A 19437-nucleotide genomic window follows, 5' to 3' on the forward strand; every position below is an offset into this window, starting at 1 on the left:
GAGGGCAGTGGGTGCCTGGAACGCGTTGCCAGCGGAGGTGGTAGACGTGGGCACGATAGCGTCTTTTAAGATGTATCTAGACAGATACATGAATGGGCAGGAAGCAAAGAGATACAGACCCTTAGAAAATAGGCGACATGTTTAGAGGATCTGGATCGGCGCAGGCTTGGAGGGCCGAAGGGCCTGTTCCTGCGCTGTAATTTTCTTTGTTCTTTGTTCAAAGCCTTGCCGTACCGTTTCACTGAACACACACTACAGTAATGCAGAAAAATCAAGAGACATATTACAGGGGGTGGGGATTAGGGGAAAGAGGCTTCCCAACAACGCAATATGCAAATTTACTCCCATCCAACAGTTTGAGGTCTGCACAGACCAGTACAAGGAACAAAGAACAGTGCAGCACCGGAACAGGCCATTCGACCCTCCAAGCCTGCGCCGATCTTGATGCCTGCCTAAACTAAAACCTTCTGCACTTCCGGGGACCGTATCCCTCTATTCCCATCCTATTCATGTATTTGTCAAGATGCCTCTTAAGCGTCATTATCGTACCTGCTTCCACAACCTCTCCCGGCAACAAGTTCCAGGCACTCACCACCCTCTGTGTAAAGAACTTGCCTCGCACATCCCCTCTAAACTTTGCCCCTCTCACCTTAAACCTATGTCCCCTCGTAACTGACTCTTCCACCCTGGGAAAAAGGTTCTGACTATCCACTCTGTCCATGCCGCTCATAACTTTGTAAACCTCTTTCATGTCGCACCTCCACCTCCGTCGTTCCAGTGAAAACAATCAGAGTTTATCCAACCTCTCCTCATAGCTAATGCCCTCCAGACCAGGCAACATAGTAGAGACATTCCACAATGGAGATATCACAACAAATGCCTCAATGAATCCAGTTTGGAAAGGGGTTAAGAAAAAAATAGTTAGCCTAATGGTTATGTAAATACCTCTGTGTCTGTGCACAGAGGATAGGACTGAGTTCAGTGATACCCATCAGTGATTCCCCCTTCAGTGGGGGGAACTTCAACAAGTAATGAGACCCACCTGCAGAAAATAAATCCCAATTTAGTTTCTGAACTATTCCAACATAGGCATAGTGACCTATCTTTTTGACCCATCACCTTCTTTCGTTCAGTATCAATTTTTGTCTCATCCTGCCAAGTGACTTGGGGCAATTTACCGTGTTAAAGGTGCTATATAAATTCAAGTTGTTGTTGTAGTGATTATGGTACTGGACGAGCAACCCAGAGGTTATACGAGTTCACATGCCAACATGACAAACTGACACTGAGTTCAATAAGTCTGGTAATTTGTGGACTAGCAAAAGAAAATGACCATGAAATCTACAGGACTATCACAAAAAAACAACTGGTTCACGAAAGGGAAGCTGCCATCCTTACCAAACTGATCCACATGCAACTCCCAACATGAATTACTTGTTGACTCTTAATGCTTGAATTAAGAGTTTATCTCTAACTTTCTCTAGTCCTACAACCCGAAAAAGCAGCACTTCTCCAATTATGGTCTCTTGTGCATCCCCAATTTTACTCATTTCAACATTGGTGGCCATGCCTTCAGCTGCCAAGGTCCCAAGCTCTGGAATTCCCTCCCTAAACCTCTCCACCTCCCTTCCTCCTTTAAGACGTGCCTTAAAACCTACCTCTTTGGCCAAGCTTTTGGTCATCTACCCTAATATCTCCTTGCATGGCTCCGTGTCAAATTGTATTTTCTAACACTTCTTTGGGATGTTCTGCTGCATTAATGGCACAGTATCTACAAATGGGCAATAAATATTGCCATGTGGGTGTCATCCACACCCCAATAAATTGAAAGAAAAATTGATAGGTCTGACATCTACTCAGACAGGAAGCACTCTCGGGGAAGCTGCAGGACCAGGTCAGCCCCCGACCCAATGTGGCAGGGGGTGGTGATGGTGTCTGATGGAAGACCTTGGGGGGCTGGGAGGAAGCACAAGGAGCGCTGAGATGACACTTGCCTTCTCTCCAAGGCTGTCTTTGTCTCATTGCAGCTACCAGGTTTCCAGTGAGCCGGGAAACTCAACCAACAACAGTTAAACCTACATCAAAGGCTTCCAGCCTCAGTAATGCATTTAAAATGCCAACCAGCTTCCCAAAAGCAGCCTGCCCCTCATGCTGTCTCAGTAAAACACAGAAATTGGTGGGTTTGAACCAGCTTCTCAATGCGCTCCAAACTTTTGGCCATTTAACCCCTCTCCCACACCCATTCTCACCCACCCTCCCATGATAAAACTCTTCCCAACGTTTTCAAAGGGCATATTATTGTGCATTGGCCTCAACATCCTATAAAAGAGAACTGCACATCATTCAACATGTTAAACACCTGATGCACCATTTCTCCCAGTCTTTGATGGATGCCATTACCAGAATTTGATTATCCATCAGTCTCTTGCACTGTTACTAATCAAAGGTCAGTTTCATGTGAATGGAGGCAAAGCTTAAACCTACTACTCAGCAAGAACAAAACTGTTTGATAATAAGATAACAAAAAATTAGGTACCTACGATAATTTTCCAAAATGCTTTAAGAGAAATTGTACCAAAGGGCCATTCAAAAAAGGGAAAGGGGTGAGCAATATCAATGACTAGTTAGTAGCATCCTGGTAGTGAGAAAAGTACTTAGCTAATTTAAATTGAATGCAATGAAATTATGAAGTGTGTACAGGGATATTGAGCACAATAGATGTGGTATATTTGGACTTTTGTAAAGCATTTAATAAAATGCCACAAGACACTTAAGATGAAAGTCCATGTCATTAAAGAAAATGAATTCTTGCGGGAGGGCTGAAGTAATTCAGAGTACAAGTATCAAAATTTTTTGAACTGGCAAAGCACACCAAGTGGTGTGCCTCTTGGTGTTAGTTATCTATTATACAGGGAGATTGGGAGATCCTAACATAAGCAATGTCCCTTCGAAATTTTTTTTGTTGTAAGCAGCCTATTCATTTAAGTAGATAGGCCCTTAAATTTTTTTTGCATGGCCATGAGCGGTAACAAAGGGGCTGACTTGTGCTTAGCCTGCGTGAGAACTTCTGGGTTGCTGCACAGCCACGAGGGAAAACTGATAAACATATAAAATGATTTGGTCATGGAGCAAGTTATATTAAAACAGGCTGAAAATATCAAAATTAGGGGGTATGCTAAATGTGGAGGCAGAACACAGACTACAGAAGGGCACAGAAAGATTATGGGAATGGGAAAACACATAGCGTTCAACATAGATAGCTGTGAAGTGTAACATTTTGGGGGGAAAAATAAAAATACACTGTCGTGGTGCTGTAGCTTTTTTGGGAATATGCAGTTTGTCTTTAAGGTTTGCAAGAGATCAGTATTGCTTTAAGAACCAGCAAGCCTCAGGAGTTATAGGAAGGTGCATTTTCGTTGCCTTAGAAACAGCCATTTGGAGTGAGTCTCATGCAATACATTGGTTACAATTCAGTTTTGAACTGGCTTTTAGTTGAAGACAGCTTGTTCTAACAGAACACACAGACAGAGGACACAGCTGTGGTGTTAGCACTTGGAAAAAGAGCTCAGTCATTTAAACTGAAGGAATAGGATTTTAGCCTGTTTAATTATTATCTCTCAAAATTCTAAAACATCAAGCCAAGACAGAGATCTCTGGTAATTTAAACTGAAGGAAGGGAAGTTAGACTGTGACAATCTTTTATCCCTCAAAAACTCTGAAGTCAGATTGATTCTTTTGAAAGTGTTTGCAAGTCGTCAATTGTTGAACTTCGCTGGAGAAGGAAAGCATCACCTGAAGTTAGACTACAGACTGTTCTACTGTGGAAGAACCTTTTTCCTGCATCGGACAACTGTGAGGATTTCAAGCAACATTCTGTGGGGACTTCAAGCAAAGTTGGATTGTAAATTTGCAAGGACTAATTTTTTTTCTATTTTAAATGTTGTTTATATCTTCATAGTGTTTAAGAATTTAGTTCTTCTAATTAAACAGTTAATTTGTTGATTTAAAGACACCTGGTTTGGTCAGCCTCATTCGGGGGTTAATAGATGGTACAATTTGGCTGGGTCTTTCTTTAATGTGGAAAGTTTTAAATGATATGTTAGCCGATCTGTGGAGTGACGGGATTGAATTAACAGTGTGTTGGTCCCACCACAATCAGAATGGTATATTTTGATTGGGGGCTTTGACAGGAGCAGTCGGTCGTAACAATACCCAAATAGTAAAATTGTCAAGTGAAGGGTGCAAATACACTGATCTTGAAAAGCATTAATGCTGCAATTACAACCTTCTGCCAGTGGTGGCACTGTAGCACCTCCATGAGCAGGAAGGTGTAGTTACAAATTGAAAAGTTTCCGCAGGCAGTCTCCATTATAAACATGGACACAGGAATCCATAATGGGAAAGGCTGAGAGGAAGAGCAGGCAGTTTCAAGATTTTTAATTTATTCCTCGTAGCATTGCAGAATACATTCTCCACAAAACAGAAAACAGAGCAGGAATTAAGGGCAGCTACCCAGACTGGCAAAAGGTGGGAAGTGGTGTTCCACAGGGATCAGTCCTGGGACCACTTGTTCACAATTCACAGCATTGATTTGAACACAATTTCAAAATTTGCGGATGACACCGAATTGGGGGTGTATTTAAATACAAAGGGAGATTGTGACAAGTTAAGGCATTAATACATTTGAAGAATGGGCGTTTAATAGGCAAATGAAATTCAATATAGATAAATATGAGATGGTGCATTTTGGTAGGAAGAATAAGGAGGCCACGTACCACATGATTATTAAGTCTAAATGGGACAGAGGACAAGGACATCTAGGAGTACAGATAAACAAATCACAAAGTAGCGATGCAGATTAATAAGTTCAAAAGGTTCATATTGGGAGGGATAGGAACACAAGAATAGGAACAGGCCATTTAGTCCTTCAAGACTGTTCTGGCATTCAAAGAGATCATGGCTGATCTGTGGCCTCAAAACTCCATACTGAATTGAAAAGCAGGGAAGTCATGTTAAACTTGTAAGGAATCTTGTTTAGTCGACACTTGGAGTCTGGTACATATATATCGGCATTGGCAAAAGTGCAAAAATGATTTACAAGAGTGAGTCCAGAAGAGAGCTTCCCCTCCCATTCAATGTGTTGTCCTCAAAGAAGCTATTTACTTCAATTTTTTTTAAATAAAACTAGAATAAGGTATGAAGCTGCCTGTCTACCTTTCTCTATTTCCATCTGTCTGAGGGTTAAGCGATTAGAATGTTTTACAGCTTTAAGCAATTAGCACTGATCTTTTATTAATTTAACAAAACATAGACTCGATAAAATTCAACTGATTTTTTTTAAAAACGGAAATTAGAAAAATACAAAATCCTCTCCACCCATTATCTTTACTTTGCCCCAGTTTCATTTTCCAGAGTTTACGAACACAGTCTGCAATCAAAACAGCCATCTCAATGACCCATACAGCCTTTAAAAACAAATATGAATTTTACCTCAAAGCTTCTGAAATCTCTTCTCTATTTTACTTGCAATTTTGGAATTATTTTGAACAGAAACTTCTTTATTTTCAATCAACACTATCTCTTGAAGGCATCGTTGCACATGCGTCCATTTGCACTTGCAAACTTGACTTGCACTGCGTGCAGTTTCCCCCCATCGGTTGAGTATATGATATTCATGTCGAAGGGAGTTCAAGTTTACCTCAGGGTCAGAAAGTAAACCTTGAAATGATCGAGCAGGAATCAGATGCCAGATTTGATCAATTACAAGGTGTTAATCAATTATAGTACCACAAACCATACAAAATATGCCAGTAAATAGCAGGATGCGGGTTTCTTAGCAGCCCACGTAAGTAATGTTTATTGCAGGAAATTGAGAAGGAAAAATAATATGGGAAATGGATATTGTTGATTATAGCTTTATGAGGATTACGAATAGAGCGTAGTGATATAGCGGAAAGTAGATGCAGCATTAAGCATAGTATGTTGTGGTATAATGGAATACAGATTCATCCCCATTACAGTTACTACCATTGGAGATTAAGCATAGTATGTGGTATATTAAGATATGTGGGCTAGATCATTAAGACTGCGCATCGGCAGCAAGTGCGCCCGCTGCAGTTGTAGCATCACCAAGTACAGCATTTCATTAAACTCATTTGGAAGTTAGTTACTGAAATTTTGAGGAAAACGTGGCTGAGTGAAAGATTTTCAGAAAATATTTGAGACAGTTGTGGGAACTTTGTGACCACACTGACATACTAACAGACATTTTTGTTACAAATGCAAACACGGGAATATACAAAAAAACACAAAGTGTGACACCAGGAAACCAATGAGTGCAAACAATAGTACTGAAGGGCACTGGATACAAAAGAAACCAGACAATAACAAAAAAAAATCATACAAGACACTGGATACAATACAAATGTGCGCTGTTTTGGGCACCCAATTATAGAAACGCAATGCAATACCAGGGATATAGAGATGTAATCACAGATGTGGAGAATGATTAAACTGTGCAGCTTAGATGTTGAAATTATTAGAGGGTGAATTCTGAACAAATATATCTAATGATGTGCAAACTGGTAGCAAAGGCCATAAACACAGGATTGCTACTACAAAAAGGGATTGGTTAGACAGATTTTTCTACAGCATTATTAGGATGTCGAATGCTTTACAACTGGTCAAGAACTAAACACTTGAAGATAGATATTAAAGTGCAGCAAAGAAATGGATTAAGGTTCTGGTGCGGGAGCTAGAAACAAGCCAATAAAGCAACATTTCTTTGACCATGAAAAACGAAAGAACAGCAAATGAATGAGGAAAAAAAAGTTTAGAAGAAAAACTAGGACAAAAAGACTTGGATACTATCTTGGCTACAAATTGCAAGCCAATTACTTTATAAATTGATTTGAGTTAATTGGATCCATCCAAAGAAACTATTGTAGCACTGGAGAGGGATGATGCAATAGAGGTCAAAGACAGAATTTATTTGGTTAGAATTAAGGAGCAATGGTGGAGCTATTATACAACTGAGTGTATACTATAGTCCACCAAATAGTGGAAAGATACAAAGCAAATTTGTAGGTAAATTACATAAAGATGCAAGAACCTGAGTGTAGTAATAATGGGTACTTGAATAATCCCAATATAGACTGGGACAGTGAAAAGGACAAAGAGGAGAAGGAACTCCTAAAATGTATACATTTAATCGGGGGAGGGGAAAGAAAGGAATGAGGGGGAAGGAGGGAGGTGGGTGGCAATTTTGGTCAAAGAAACTATTACAGCTATAAGGGATGATATGTTGAAAGATTCATCAAATGAGGCCATATGGATTGCTAAGGAACAAAAAAGGGGCTATCACACTGCTGAAAGTGTACTATAGACCTCCAAACAGTCAGAGGGAGATAGAAGAGCAGATATGTAGGCAAATCTCTGAGATAGGGATTTTAACTACCCCAATATTAACTGGGATAGTTTGAATGAGAAAGGAACTGAGGGAGCAGAATTCTTGAGGTGCACTCTGGAGAACTTTTTTGGCTGGCTTGTAGCAAGTCCAACAAAAGAGGGCGCACCTTTAGACTTTGTTTTAGGAAATGAGGATGGGCGGGTGGAAGGAGTTTCAGTGGGAGAGCATTTTTGTTGTAGTGATCATAATTCAGTCAGTTTTAACATCATTATGGATAAAGATAAAACAGGAGTTAGTTCTCAATTGGGGCAAGGCCAATTTTACAAAGCTGAGGAGTGATTTAGCGAAAGTGGACTGGAAACAGTAACTTGAAGCTAAATCGGTGTCAGAGCAGTGGGAGGCAAAGGGGAGATTCAAGGGGTTCAGAGTAAACATGTTCCCAAAACGAAAAAAAGAGTGGACGGCCAAATCTAGAGCCCCACGAATGTCAAGGAGCTTACAGGGTTATATAAGGCAGAAAGGGAATGCTTATGCCTGACAGAGAACTCAATACTACAGAAAGCAGAGACAAGTATGGAAAGTGGAGGGGTGAAATCAAAAAGGAAATTAGGAAAGTTAAGAGAGGGCATGAAAGAATATTGGCAAACAAAATCAAGGTGAACCCAAAGATGTTTTATCCATACATTAAGAGTAAGAGGATAACGAAGGAAAGAGTAGGGTCCATAAAAGACCAAAAAGGTAACCTATGTATAGGGGTGGAAGATGTTGGTATGGTTCTTAATGAATACTTTGCGTCTGTCTTCACAAAAGAGGGGGACGATGCAAATATTGTAGTTAAGTAAGAGGGGTGTGAAGTATTGGATGTGATAAACATAGGGAGAGAGGAAGTATTAATGGCATTAGCAGCCTTGAAAGTTGATAAATCACCAGGGCCAGATGAAATGTATCCTAGGCTGTTAAAAGCAGCAAGAGAGGAAACAGTGGAAGATCTGACCATCATTTTCCAGTCCTCACTGGATACAGGTGAGGTGCTGGAGGATTGGAGGACTGCTAACGTTGTATCTCTGTTTAAAAAGGGAGCAAGAGATAGACTGAATAATTACAGGCCAGTCAGTCTAACCTCAGTCGTGGGCAAATTATTGGAATCTATTCTGGGAGACAGTCACTTAGAAAGGCACAGATTAATCTAGGATAGCCAGCATGGATTTGTTAAGGGAAGATCTTGTTTGACCAACTTGATCGAATCTTTTGAAGTAACAAGGAAGATAGATGAGGATAATGCAGTTGATGTGGTCTACACGGATTTTAGCAAGGCTTTCGACAAGGTCCCACATAGCAGTCTGGTTAAAAAAAATAAAATCCCATGGGATCCAGGGAGAGACAGCAAGGTGGATACAAAATTGGTTCAGTGGTAGGAAACAAAGGGTAACTGTTGACGGGTGTTTTGCGACTGGAGGGATTGTTTCCAGTGGCGTTCCGCAGGGCTCAGTACTTGGTCCGCTGTTTTTTTATATTAACGATTTGGACATAAATGTGGTGGGGGGGTCACATCAAGAAGTTTGCAGACGAGACAAAGATTGGCCGTCTGGTAGACAGCGAAGAGAATAGCTGTAGACTGCAGCAAGATATCGATGAACTGGTCATCAATATCGTGGCAAATGAAGTTCAACCCAGAGAAGTGCGAGGTGATGCATTTGGGGAGGTCCAGCAAGGCAAAGAAATAACGATTATTGGGAAAATACTGATAGGTGTAGAGGAAGTAAGGGACCTTGGAGTAAATGCCCAGAGATCCTTGAAGGTAGCAGGACAGGTCAATAAGATGGTTAAGGCGGCATATGGAATCCTTTCCTTGCTGAGGTATAGGATATAAAGTAGGGAGATTTTGTTGGAACTATATAACTCATTGGTTAGGCCACAACTTGAGTGCTGTGTGCAGTTATGGTCACCTCATTACAGAAAGGACGTAATTGCACTAGCGAGAGTACAGAGGAGATACAAGGATGTTGACGGGACCAGAAAAATGCAGCTATGAGGAAAGATTGGATAGGCTGGGGTCATTCTCCTTGAAAGAGAAATATAAAATTGAGAAGGGCCCGGATAGAATTGTTGTGAAGGGCCTATTTACCATAGCAGAGAGGTCAGTGACTAGGTGGCATAGATTTAAAGTGATTCGTAGAAGGATCAGAGGGGAAATGAGGAAAAGCTTTTTCACCCAGAGGGTGGTGGGGGTCCGGAACTCTGTCTGAAAGGGTTGTTGAGGCAGAAACCTTCAACTCATTCAAAAGTCTGGATATGCACCTCAAGTGTCGTAATCTGTAGGGCTCAGGACCAAATGCTGAAAGGTGGGATTAGAATGGGAGGAACATTTTTCAGCCAGCACAGACACGATGGGCCAAGTGGCCTCTTTCTGTGCCATAAACCTTCTATGATTCATTATGGCATAGAAAGACTGCCATTTGGCCCATTGAGTCTATGTCTTCTGTAGGCAAAAAATAATAAAAAGGTAGCAAGAGGATTGGTGTGGCCGATTAGGGACCAAAAAAGGAATCTATGCATAGAGTATGGCTGAGGTACTAAATGAGTACCTTGCATCTGTCTTCACCATGGAAGATGATGCTGCCAGTCATACGTGACAGAAGAGGTAATTGAGATACTGGATGGGCTAAAAATTGACAAACAGGAAGCAGTAGAAAGGCTGGCTGTACTTAAAGTTGACAAGTTACCAGGACCAGATGGGATACATCCAAGGATGCTGAGCGAAACAAGGGTGGAAATTGTGGAGGTCCTGGCCATAATCCTCCAATCCCCCTTAGATATGGGCGTAGTGCCGTAGTACTGGAGAAGTTAACTTTTACACCCTTGTCCAAATAAATTGTGTAAGGATAAAATCAGCAGCTATAGGCTGGTCAGTTTAACTTCAGTGGTGGGAAAGCTTTTAGAAGTGATAATCCAGGACCACAATCAGTCCTTTGTGCAACGGTGGATTAATTAAGGAAAATGAGCATGGATTTGTCAAAGGCAAATTTGCGTTCGATTAACTTGCTTGATTTTTTTTTTTGAAGGTAATGTGATTGATGTGGTGTAGATGGACTTCCAAAAGGTTTCTAAACAAAGTTGAGGCCCATAGAATAAAAGGGACAGGGTTACAGCTGAGTGACAGGAAAGTGTGGTAAATGGTTGTTTTTCAGACTGGAGGAAGAAATACACTGGTGTTCCCCAGTGGTCAGTAATAGAACCCCTGCTTTACTTTATCTATATTAATGACCTAGACTTGCATGTACAGAGCACATTTCCAAAATTTGCAGATGGCACAAAACTTGGAAGTATTGTGAACTGTGAGGATGATAGAACTTCATGAGGACACAGACAGGCTGGTGGAATGGGTGGGCATGTGGCAGATGAAATTTAATGCAGAAAAATAAGTGATACATTTTGGGAGGAAGAACGAGGAGAGGCAATATAAACCAAAGGATACATTTTAAAGGGGGTGCAGGAACAGAGATCTGGGATATACATGCACAAACCACTGTAGATGGCAAGGCAGGTTGCAAAAGTGGTTAAAAAGGCATTCTGGATGCTGGACTTTAGATATCGTGGCATCAAGAACAAAAGAAAGGAAATTATGAACTTTTGTAAAAAACTGGATCAGCCTCAACTGGAGTATTGACCCAATGGATTTGAAGGCTTTAGAGAGGATGCAGAAAATATTTGAGAATGGTTCCAGGGATAAGGGACTTGAGTTGAGGAAAGGCTAAGAAAAGATTTGATAGAGGTCAAAATCATGAGGGCTCTAGACAGTAGATAGAGAGAAACTGTTCCCTTTGGTGGAGGGAGTCAAGAACCAGAGGACACAGATTCAAGGTGATTGGCAAAAGAACCAAAAGTGATATGAGAAAACATTTTTCTACATAGCAAGTGGTTAGATCTTGAATGCATTGCCTAAGATTGTGGCAGAGGCAAATTCAATTGTGGCTTTTGAGGGGGAATTGGACAAAGCTAAAGAATTTGCAGGGTTACGGGAAAAGGGTGGGGGAGTGGCACAAGCTGACTTGCTCTTGCAGTGACCTTACAGGACATGGGGGTGTAAGTACACAAATCTTAGAAAGTCGCAGAACAAGTTGAAAAGGCTCTTTAAAGGCATAAGGTCCTAGGCTTTATTTATAGCGGCACGAAGTACAAAAGCTTAATGTTTATAAAACAATGATTAGGCCTCAGCTGGAATAGTGTTGAATTCTGGGCACCACATTTTAGAAAGGAGATCAAGGCCTTGGAGAGGGTGCTGAGATTTACTTGATTGGTGCAGTCATGAGACAGTTGTTCTTCGAGCAGATTTGATAGAGGGGTTCAAAATCATGAATAGTTATGATTCTCACTGTTTCCAGTGGCTGAAACCTCAGTAACCAGAGGACTCGAATTTAAGGTGATTGACAAAAGAAAGAGGGAACAGATCTAGTTACTGAGATCTGGAATGCACTACCTGAAGGCAGTGAAAGATTCAATAGTAACTTCCAAAAGGGACTGGATAGATACTTGAAGGAAACAAAAAACTTCAGTGTTATGGAAAAAGAATGGGTGGGGGGGGCGGGAAAGGAGAAAGGGACGTGGGACTACTTGTATAGCTCTACCAAAGATGAGACAAATGGCCTCCTTCTGTACTTACTCTATCCGTGGTCATCTCAGTTGACAGAGACCGTCCTTTCCAGATTGAAGGTGTAAGTGATGAAGATCAGACGTGAAAAACCACGTCTACCCATATCTTTTATATTTAACACTACATTACAGATAGTGAACATAAGCGGCAGAATAAGGAAGCAAATGCTAAAGTACAGATATTCATAAAGGAAAACTTGTTCCGAAAAATTCACTGAAGTAGCCACGACTGGGTTTGGCTACAATTCATATATACACAACACAATTCAGTAACGCATTGCAAAATAAGTCATTTAGGCACGTTTAAGAAATTTATTTCCAATTTACATTTAGTTGTTACCTAATGGGAATAGGTGGCTACAACCACACGGTTTCATAATGATATTATTGTAAAATACTTTTTTTTGTTAAACAAAGGTACTGATTAGGCAGACCGCAAGTTTCTTTACCACCACAATATGGACTAACAAAGACCGTCAAAACAGGGTGCTGAACCGCTTTGCATACGTGAAACACGACGAGGGACTGAATCGAGGACAGCGGCTAATCCTAAAATCTGGAATGGATTATTTTCTGAACTCGGTTCAATCAGAGCTCTTCTCTATCTCCCTACTACCACCACCAAACCCCCACTTTTCACCAAAGTTAAAAGTACTGATTACGCAAGAAAAGCTACCCACCTGGTAACAAGGTTATATTACACTACATATATACATATATTACACTACTAGCTGAGAAGAGTTAAGAAAAAGGGAACTCATCCCAGTTAAGAGGTTTGCACCAATCTCCGCGAGGTTCTATTGCCTCCACCCCCAGCCGCTCCGCCTAAAACACGCATCAAGCTCGCTTGTGGCGAGCGTCTGTGCGTTTCACTATTCACACCCACAATGCTCACAGAAAAAAAAAGCTACTCACCCGGGATTAGCAACCCGAGGAAAGGGGGTAAAAAGGGAGACATTTAAAATAAATGTTATAAGTGATGACAAAAGGAAGGGAAAACAAAATAATCTAAATATGGTGAAAGGAACCCCATTGCCATATTATTGGTGGGGGGGGGAGAAAACAAAGCTTTTTTCCAACTGCAAAAAAACCAGAAAAAATTACCCCCTTTACTCCATGAAAATATAAATAGTTTGGGGTTTTGTTTTTTGGGGGTACAAGCAGGTTAGTAAAGGTGTAAAATTCCCACAGGAAAGACATTTCTTCCCCCCCCACAAGATTGTCCCCCCCGCGGCCATACCATCCCTCGCGGGTTTACCCCCTTCGTTGCGGTACTAGCACACGTCCGCCATTAGAGAGCGACCGAAACAATACGTGAGGGGGATTAAAAAGGGAAAATTAGAGGCGGGACAAGTGAAACTTTACTCAATTAACTATTATTTCCACTGATGGAATCATTAAGATACCTTTTATATGTTTTGACCCCAAAACCGGTGTAACAATTCAAGAAAAAAAGGTTAAATGCAGGCGTGGTTAATATCACATCTTACCCGATTTCCCAGAGATCTACACCGACCGCACTCGTTCCAGTCCCGGGCTAGACTTGAGGTCACTCTAACTTGATAACCAAAGTCCCGCCCTCGGGGCATACTGGTTGGTCAGTTGCTCGTATTTCGCATGTGAAAGGCATTACCACGACATCTCTGTGGTTGTGTGTTTTGTCAATCTTTGTGACGGCATCGCTTTTCCGTCATCACTTTAGGGTGTCGCGCAGAGTTTCAGCAAATATAGTTTTACAATTCTCGGCTGGAGAGGGCGCTGTGTGATTAGCAGGGAAATGCGTGGAGATGTATCAAAAATAATTTATCAATTTATTTTTTTTTAAAAACTAGTCACAGGGAAAATAAATTTTATAGGCGAAGTATTTTTAAGGAGAAAATAAAAAAGTTCGTTCAACAGATTGAACGGAACTGGCAATACGATGCAATGGTTGATGGGAATTGTAGTTCGATTTGAAATCCCTTTTGATACCTAACTGTGGAGAGCGCGAGGAGCGAACATGAGTCTCCCATAATGCACTGCGCGGTGGCCCCTGGCTGCGCTAACTGGTAGCATTTTGTGTGACGTCATTCAGTTTCAATTGGAGGTTGTGCTAGGGCAGCCATTTTGAGTTTGAATGCAGTTAGTGATTTCGTTGTTGCCTCTACCCAATAATCAAAATCTTTTTTTTAAGTTTTCTGATTGTCGGGTTGAAAGCAGTTATCAGAAATGCAGTCAAATCAAATTAACCGAAATTTGAAACAAGTGCAAATGGAGAACAGCCGCAATTCTCCAATAAAAAGAAATTATGACACGGCGGATCTGGAAGGAACAGTGACTGGCGAGGAAGGTGAAGCCCTTACAGTAGACATCAAGAATTTCCGCAGGCCGGGAGAGAAGACTTATACTCAACGATGTAGGCTCTTCGTTGGCAATTTACCGACTGATATTACGGAAGAAGATTTCAAGAAACTGTTCCAGAAATATGGGGAACCGTCCGAGGTTTTTATCAACCGCGACCGCGGGTTCGGATTCATTCGCTTGGTGAGTTGAGCATGTGTTGGCTCACTCTGTAGGCGCCATGTTTGTTCGAACATAGTCTCTGATTCAGGTGTTGGATCAAAATTTACGAAGTTTTTTTAAAAATCTAGCTGATGCAAATTAAAAAACATTTGCATACTAGACCTGAAATCTCATTCTTCACTAAATGCATTTTAAAAATTTTTGTCATCGGAATTAATAGTTCGATAAACTTCCTGGTTTCACAATTAACAGCCGAAATGTTTACCGCTGCTGACGGGGTATTATTTTTTAATTGATTAAAAGATCGCCCCAAATGCTCCCTACACGCTTGTTTTGGTGACTATTTGTACTGCGTATCTTGTGTCTTGTGAATTTAATTAGTTAGGAAAAGTGCCCTTGTGGCACGATTTGGCGTTGAGGCGCCCACAGTATTCTAGTCGCACTTACCAATATAGAGTAAAATTCAAATCAGTCATGACTTGCGAACTGCGAGTTGTAAATGCGTCTTTGGCAGTCGTATTGCATGGCTTTACAGCGAAACCGAATTATAAAACCAAGTATTGACGTTAACTTGTAAGTTTCCTTCCAGTAAAGCGTTCAATTAATATGTAAATGCAAATTGCTTAAACAGTTTTGTGATATTAATAGGTCCAATTTCAACATTGTAAACGGATGGGTTTTGAATGAGTTAAGATCTTGTCCATTGTCTCAGAAGCAGCCCGCAACTAATCTCGATGTGTAGAAGGTTGCGAATTCCATGCATTCGTGTATATAATTTCAGTGTTTTCCTTTGAATCGCTGGCCTCATCTGTCTTGAATGAAACAGGATCTGAGCTGATAAGGTATCTAAACTATTTTTACAATTGTTCAGGGCATTTACTGTTGGCTATTGTGGTCCAATCAGTTTAGGGAATTTTTTGAATGGATAATCAGCTGCACACTTGACCCTTTCTGACAGATGTAAGCAATTTTTTAAAAAGGTGACAAGTGGTCACCAAATTTGGCCAATTCGCAATGAAATTCTGACCTAACCCTAATGGATGTTGCCTGAAAGGAGTGACTTCATTTTTCTATGAGAAAACATATTGTCCTTTTTATAAAACAGACTTAAGAACAGTTCACACCACTGGAGATCTGCTCTTCCTAAATTTAATAAGATCACCTGGTACAGTACTGCATTGAGTGTTTCTGGATCGTCATTTGTGCCCTTCAGGTTTTCGAAGAGCAACAGAACTGAAATACTGATAAACCGGGGGGGGGCCTCCATTAGGTGCCAACACCAAGAGTACAGTCCCTCTTTTGAGCAGAATTGCATTTGAAGATGGAGCTACATCTAGAATATTCTCTCTCACCTCTTGGATACTGATAGGGTCCCTGTCATCATCCCTTGCTGTAAAGATGCAGATGATCTGAATTTAGAATTATGGAAGAGGGCTACAGAGTACCCAGGAGAAAAGTTAAAATACTTAGATTGAGTTGGAACAGTGTAGAAGGCAAAAATGGAGAGGTCATAGCAAGAAGGAAGGTTTAAGTGACCAGCTACATTGACCTCAGCATCATACTATTATAGACTGAGGTGTTTTGGGCAGATTATCGCATAGTTCAATGAAGAGTGCAGGCGGGCATGCCAGGAGCAGCACTCTGCATACCTAAAACTGAGGTCAGCCAGGTGAAGCTACAACACGACTACTTGCATGCCAAACAGCTGAAGCAGCATGCAATAGAGAAGGCTAACCGATCTCACAACCAGATCTAAGCTCTGCAATCCTGCCACATCCAGTCGTGAATGGTGGTGGACAAATAAACAACTGACAAAAGGAGGAGGCTCCACAAATATCCCCATTGTCAATGATGGGGGAGTGTAGCACATCAGTGCAAAAGACAAGGCTGAAGCATTTGCCTTCATCTTCAGCCAGAGGTGCTGTGTGGATGATCCATCCTCCTGAGGTCCTAAGAATACTGCAAATACTATGGGCCCTGACAACATTCCGGCAATACTACTGAAGAATTGTGCTCCAGAACTAGCCGCACCCCTAGCCAAGCTCTTCCAGGACAGCGACAACACTGGCATCTACCCGGCAATGTTGAAAATTGCCTGGGCATGTCCTGTCCACAAGAAGCAAGACAAATTCAAGCCGGCCAGTTGCTGCCCCATCAGTCTACTCCCGATCCTCAGGATAGTGAAGGAAGGGGTCGTCGACATTGCTGTCAAGTGGCACTTGCTCAGCAATAACCTGCTCAGTTTAGGTTCCACCTGGGCCACTCGGCTCCTGACCTCATTACAGCCTTGGTCCAAACATCGATAAAAGAGCTGAACTCCAGAGGTGAGAGTTGCTGCCCTTGACCTCACAGTATTTCACCAAGTATGGCATTAAGGTTCCCTAGCAAAACAGGAGACAACGGAAATCGTGGAAAACTCTCCGAGTGTTTGTGATAAAGGGACAGCAATAATCATGGGTGATTTTAATCTAAATATAAACTGGAAAAATTAGTTTGGCAATAGTAGCCTGGATGATGAGTTCATAGAATGCTTTTGAGAGAGTTTCTTAGAGCAGGACATTCTGGAACCAACCAGAGAGCAGGTTATATTCGACTTGGTTTTGTGTAATGTGACAGGATTAATTAATGACCTCCGAGTAAAGGCGCCTCTGGGTAGCAGCGACCACAATGATTGAATTTTGCATCCGGTTTGAAAGAGAGAAAAGTGGGTCTAAGACTAGTATTTTAAACTTGAATAAAGGCAACTATGTGGGATTCAAGCTGAGCTAGCTGAAGTGAACTGGGTTACTAGGCTAGGAGATAGATCAATGGAGCAGAAGTGGCAGACATTTAAGGGGATATTTCAGAATAAGTCAGCGTAATACAGCTCAGAAATGGGACCTTTTGGCCCATCGTGTCTGTGTCGGCCATCAAGCACCTATCTATTCTAATCCCATTTTCCAGGACTGGGCCCGTAGCCTTGTATGTTTATGGCGTTTCAAGTATATTCCTACTATAAAGAAAGATTCTAAGGGGAGGACCCACCATCCGTGGTTGACTAAAGAATTTAAGGAAAGCATCAAACTTAAGGAAAAAGCCTATAATTGCACAAAGATGAGTGGCAGGTCAGACGATTGGTCAAAATATAAAGAACGGTAGAGAATAACTAAAAGGTTAATCAGGAGGAAGAAATTCGAGTATGAGAGGAAGCTAGCAAGAAATGTAAAACTAATTTCTACAGGTATTTTAAAAAGGAAAAGAGTAATTAAAGTGAGTGTTGGTCATCTAGAGAGTGAGAATGGGGAGTAAATAGATAATAAGGAAATGGTGGGTGAAATGAACAAATATTTTGCTTCTGTCTTCACTATAGAGGGTACAAAAAAGATTCCAGTAATCACTGTAAATTAGGAGGTGAAAAGAGAGGAACTTGGTGAAATTACAATCACCGGGAAAACGGTACTGACGACCTGATGGGCTTCATCCTAGGGTCTTAAAAGAGATCCTAATGAGGTAGTAGATGCGTTGGTTAAAATATTTTGGATTCTGGAAAGATTCCATCAGACTGGAATGTAGCAAATATAACCCCTCTATTCGTGGGGGTGGGGTGGGGGGAGACAGAAAACCGATAACTAGGCCAGTTAGCTTGATGTCTGTCATGGGGAAGGTGTTAAAATTGATTATTAAAGAGGCTATTGCTGGGCACTTAGAAAAACTTAAGGTAATTGGAAATAGCCAGCAAGGTATTATGAAAGGGAAATCATGTTTAACCAATTTATTGGAGTTCTTTAAAGGACTAACGTGCTGTGGATAATGGGGAGCCTATTGACATACTCTACTTGGATTTCCAGAAGGCATTTGACAAGGTGCGACATAAAAGTTTATTGTGCAAAGTAGGAGCTCATGGTGTAGGGGGTAACATTTGCATGGATAGAAGATTGGCTGGCAGAAAACAGAAGGTATGCGTAAATGGGTCCTTTTCTGATTGGCAGGGTGTGACGAGTGGATTCCCACAGGTTCTCTGCTGGGGCCTCAACTTTTTACAATTCATATTAATGACTTAAATGAGGGGAGCAATGGCTTGGTAGCTAAATTTGCAGATGACAAAGATAGGTAGGAAAGTATGTTGTGAAGAGCACATGAGGTTACAGACCGATATAGATAGCTTGAGTGAGTGGGCAAAATTCTGGCAGATGGAGTATAATGTGGGGAAATGTGAAGTTGTTCACTTTGGCAGGTAGAATAAAAAAGCAGAGTATTACTTAAATGGAGAAAGACTGCAGAATTCCGAGGTGCAGAGGGATCGAGGTGTTCTCGCGCATGAGTCACAAAAAGTTAGTATGCAGGTACAGCAAGTCATAAAGAAGGCTAATGGAATGCTATCCTTTACGATGAGAGGAATTGAAAATAAAAGTAAGGATGTTATGCTTCAGTTATACAGGGCATTGGTGAGACCACATCTCGAATACTGTGTGCAGTTTTGGTCTCCTTATTTAAGGAAGGATGTAAATGCGTTGGAGGTGGTCTGCTAGATTGATACCTGGAATTAACGGGTTGTCTTATGAGGAAAGGTTGGACAGACTGGGCTTATTTTCATTGGAGTTTGGAAGAGTGAGGGGAGACTTGATTAAAGTATATAAGATACTGAACGGTCTTGACAAGGTGACTCCAGAACTAGGAGTCACTTTTTTAAAATTAGGGATCGCCCTTTTAGGACAGAGATGAGGAAAAGTTTTTCTCAGGATTGTGAGACTTTGGAACACTCTGCCTCAGAACGTGGTGGAGACAGGGTCATTGAATATTTTTAAGGCAGAGGTGGATAGATTTTTGTTAGGAAAGGGAATCAAAGGTTATCGGGGATAGATGGGAGTGTGAAATTCGAGACACACAGATCAGCCATG

General features: G+C 41.3%; 2 protein-coding genes across 7 annotated transcripts in view; one reads left to right on the forward strand and one right to left on the reverse strand.

Annotated features, from left to right (window-relative positions):
- The window catches only part of zmym2 (zinc finger, MYM-type 2), a 177608-nt gene extending 164001 nt beyond the window's left edge, over positions 1 to 13607 (reverse strand). For all 5 annotated transcript variants that reach the window (XM_068033682.1, XM_068033687.1, XM_068033685.1 and 2 more), the window contains exon 1: positions 13549 to 13607. The gene's annotated coding sequence lies outside the window, so the exon portion shown is untranslated. The remainder of the gene's footprint in view (positions 1 to 13548) is intronic.
- Positions 13608 to 14131: 524 nt separating this feature from the next.
- Positions 14132 to 19437, forward strand: part of pspc1 (paraspeckle component 1) — a 57365-nt gene continuing 52059 nt past the window's right edge. For both annotated transcript variants that reach the window (XM_068033691.1, XM_068033692.1), the window contains exon 1: positions 14132 to 14581. In XM_068033691.1, the coding sequence (XP_067889792.1) occupies positions 14267 to 14581 (315 nt within the window). In that variant the 5' untranslated portion in view covers positions 14132 to 14266. The remainder of the gene's footprint in view (positions 14582 to 19437) is intronic.

The sequence above is a fragment of the Heterodontus francisci genome, chromosome 6 (assembly GCF_036365525.1).
Source record: "Heterodontus francisci isolate sHetFra1 chromosome 6, sHetFra1.hap1, whole genome shotgun sequence".
Classification (NCBI taxonomy): domain Eukaryota; kingdom Metazoa; phylum Chordata; class Chondrichthyes; order Heterodontiformes; family Heterodontidae; genus Heterodontus; species Heterodontus francisci.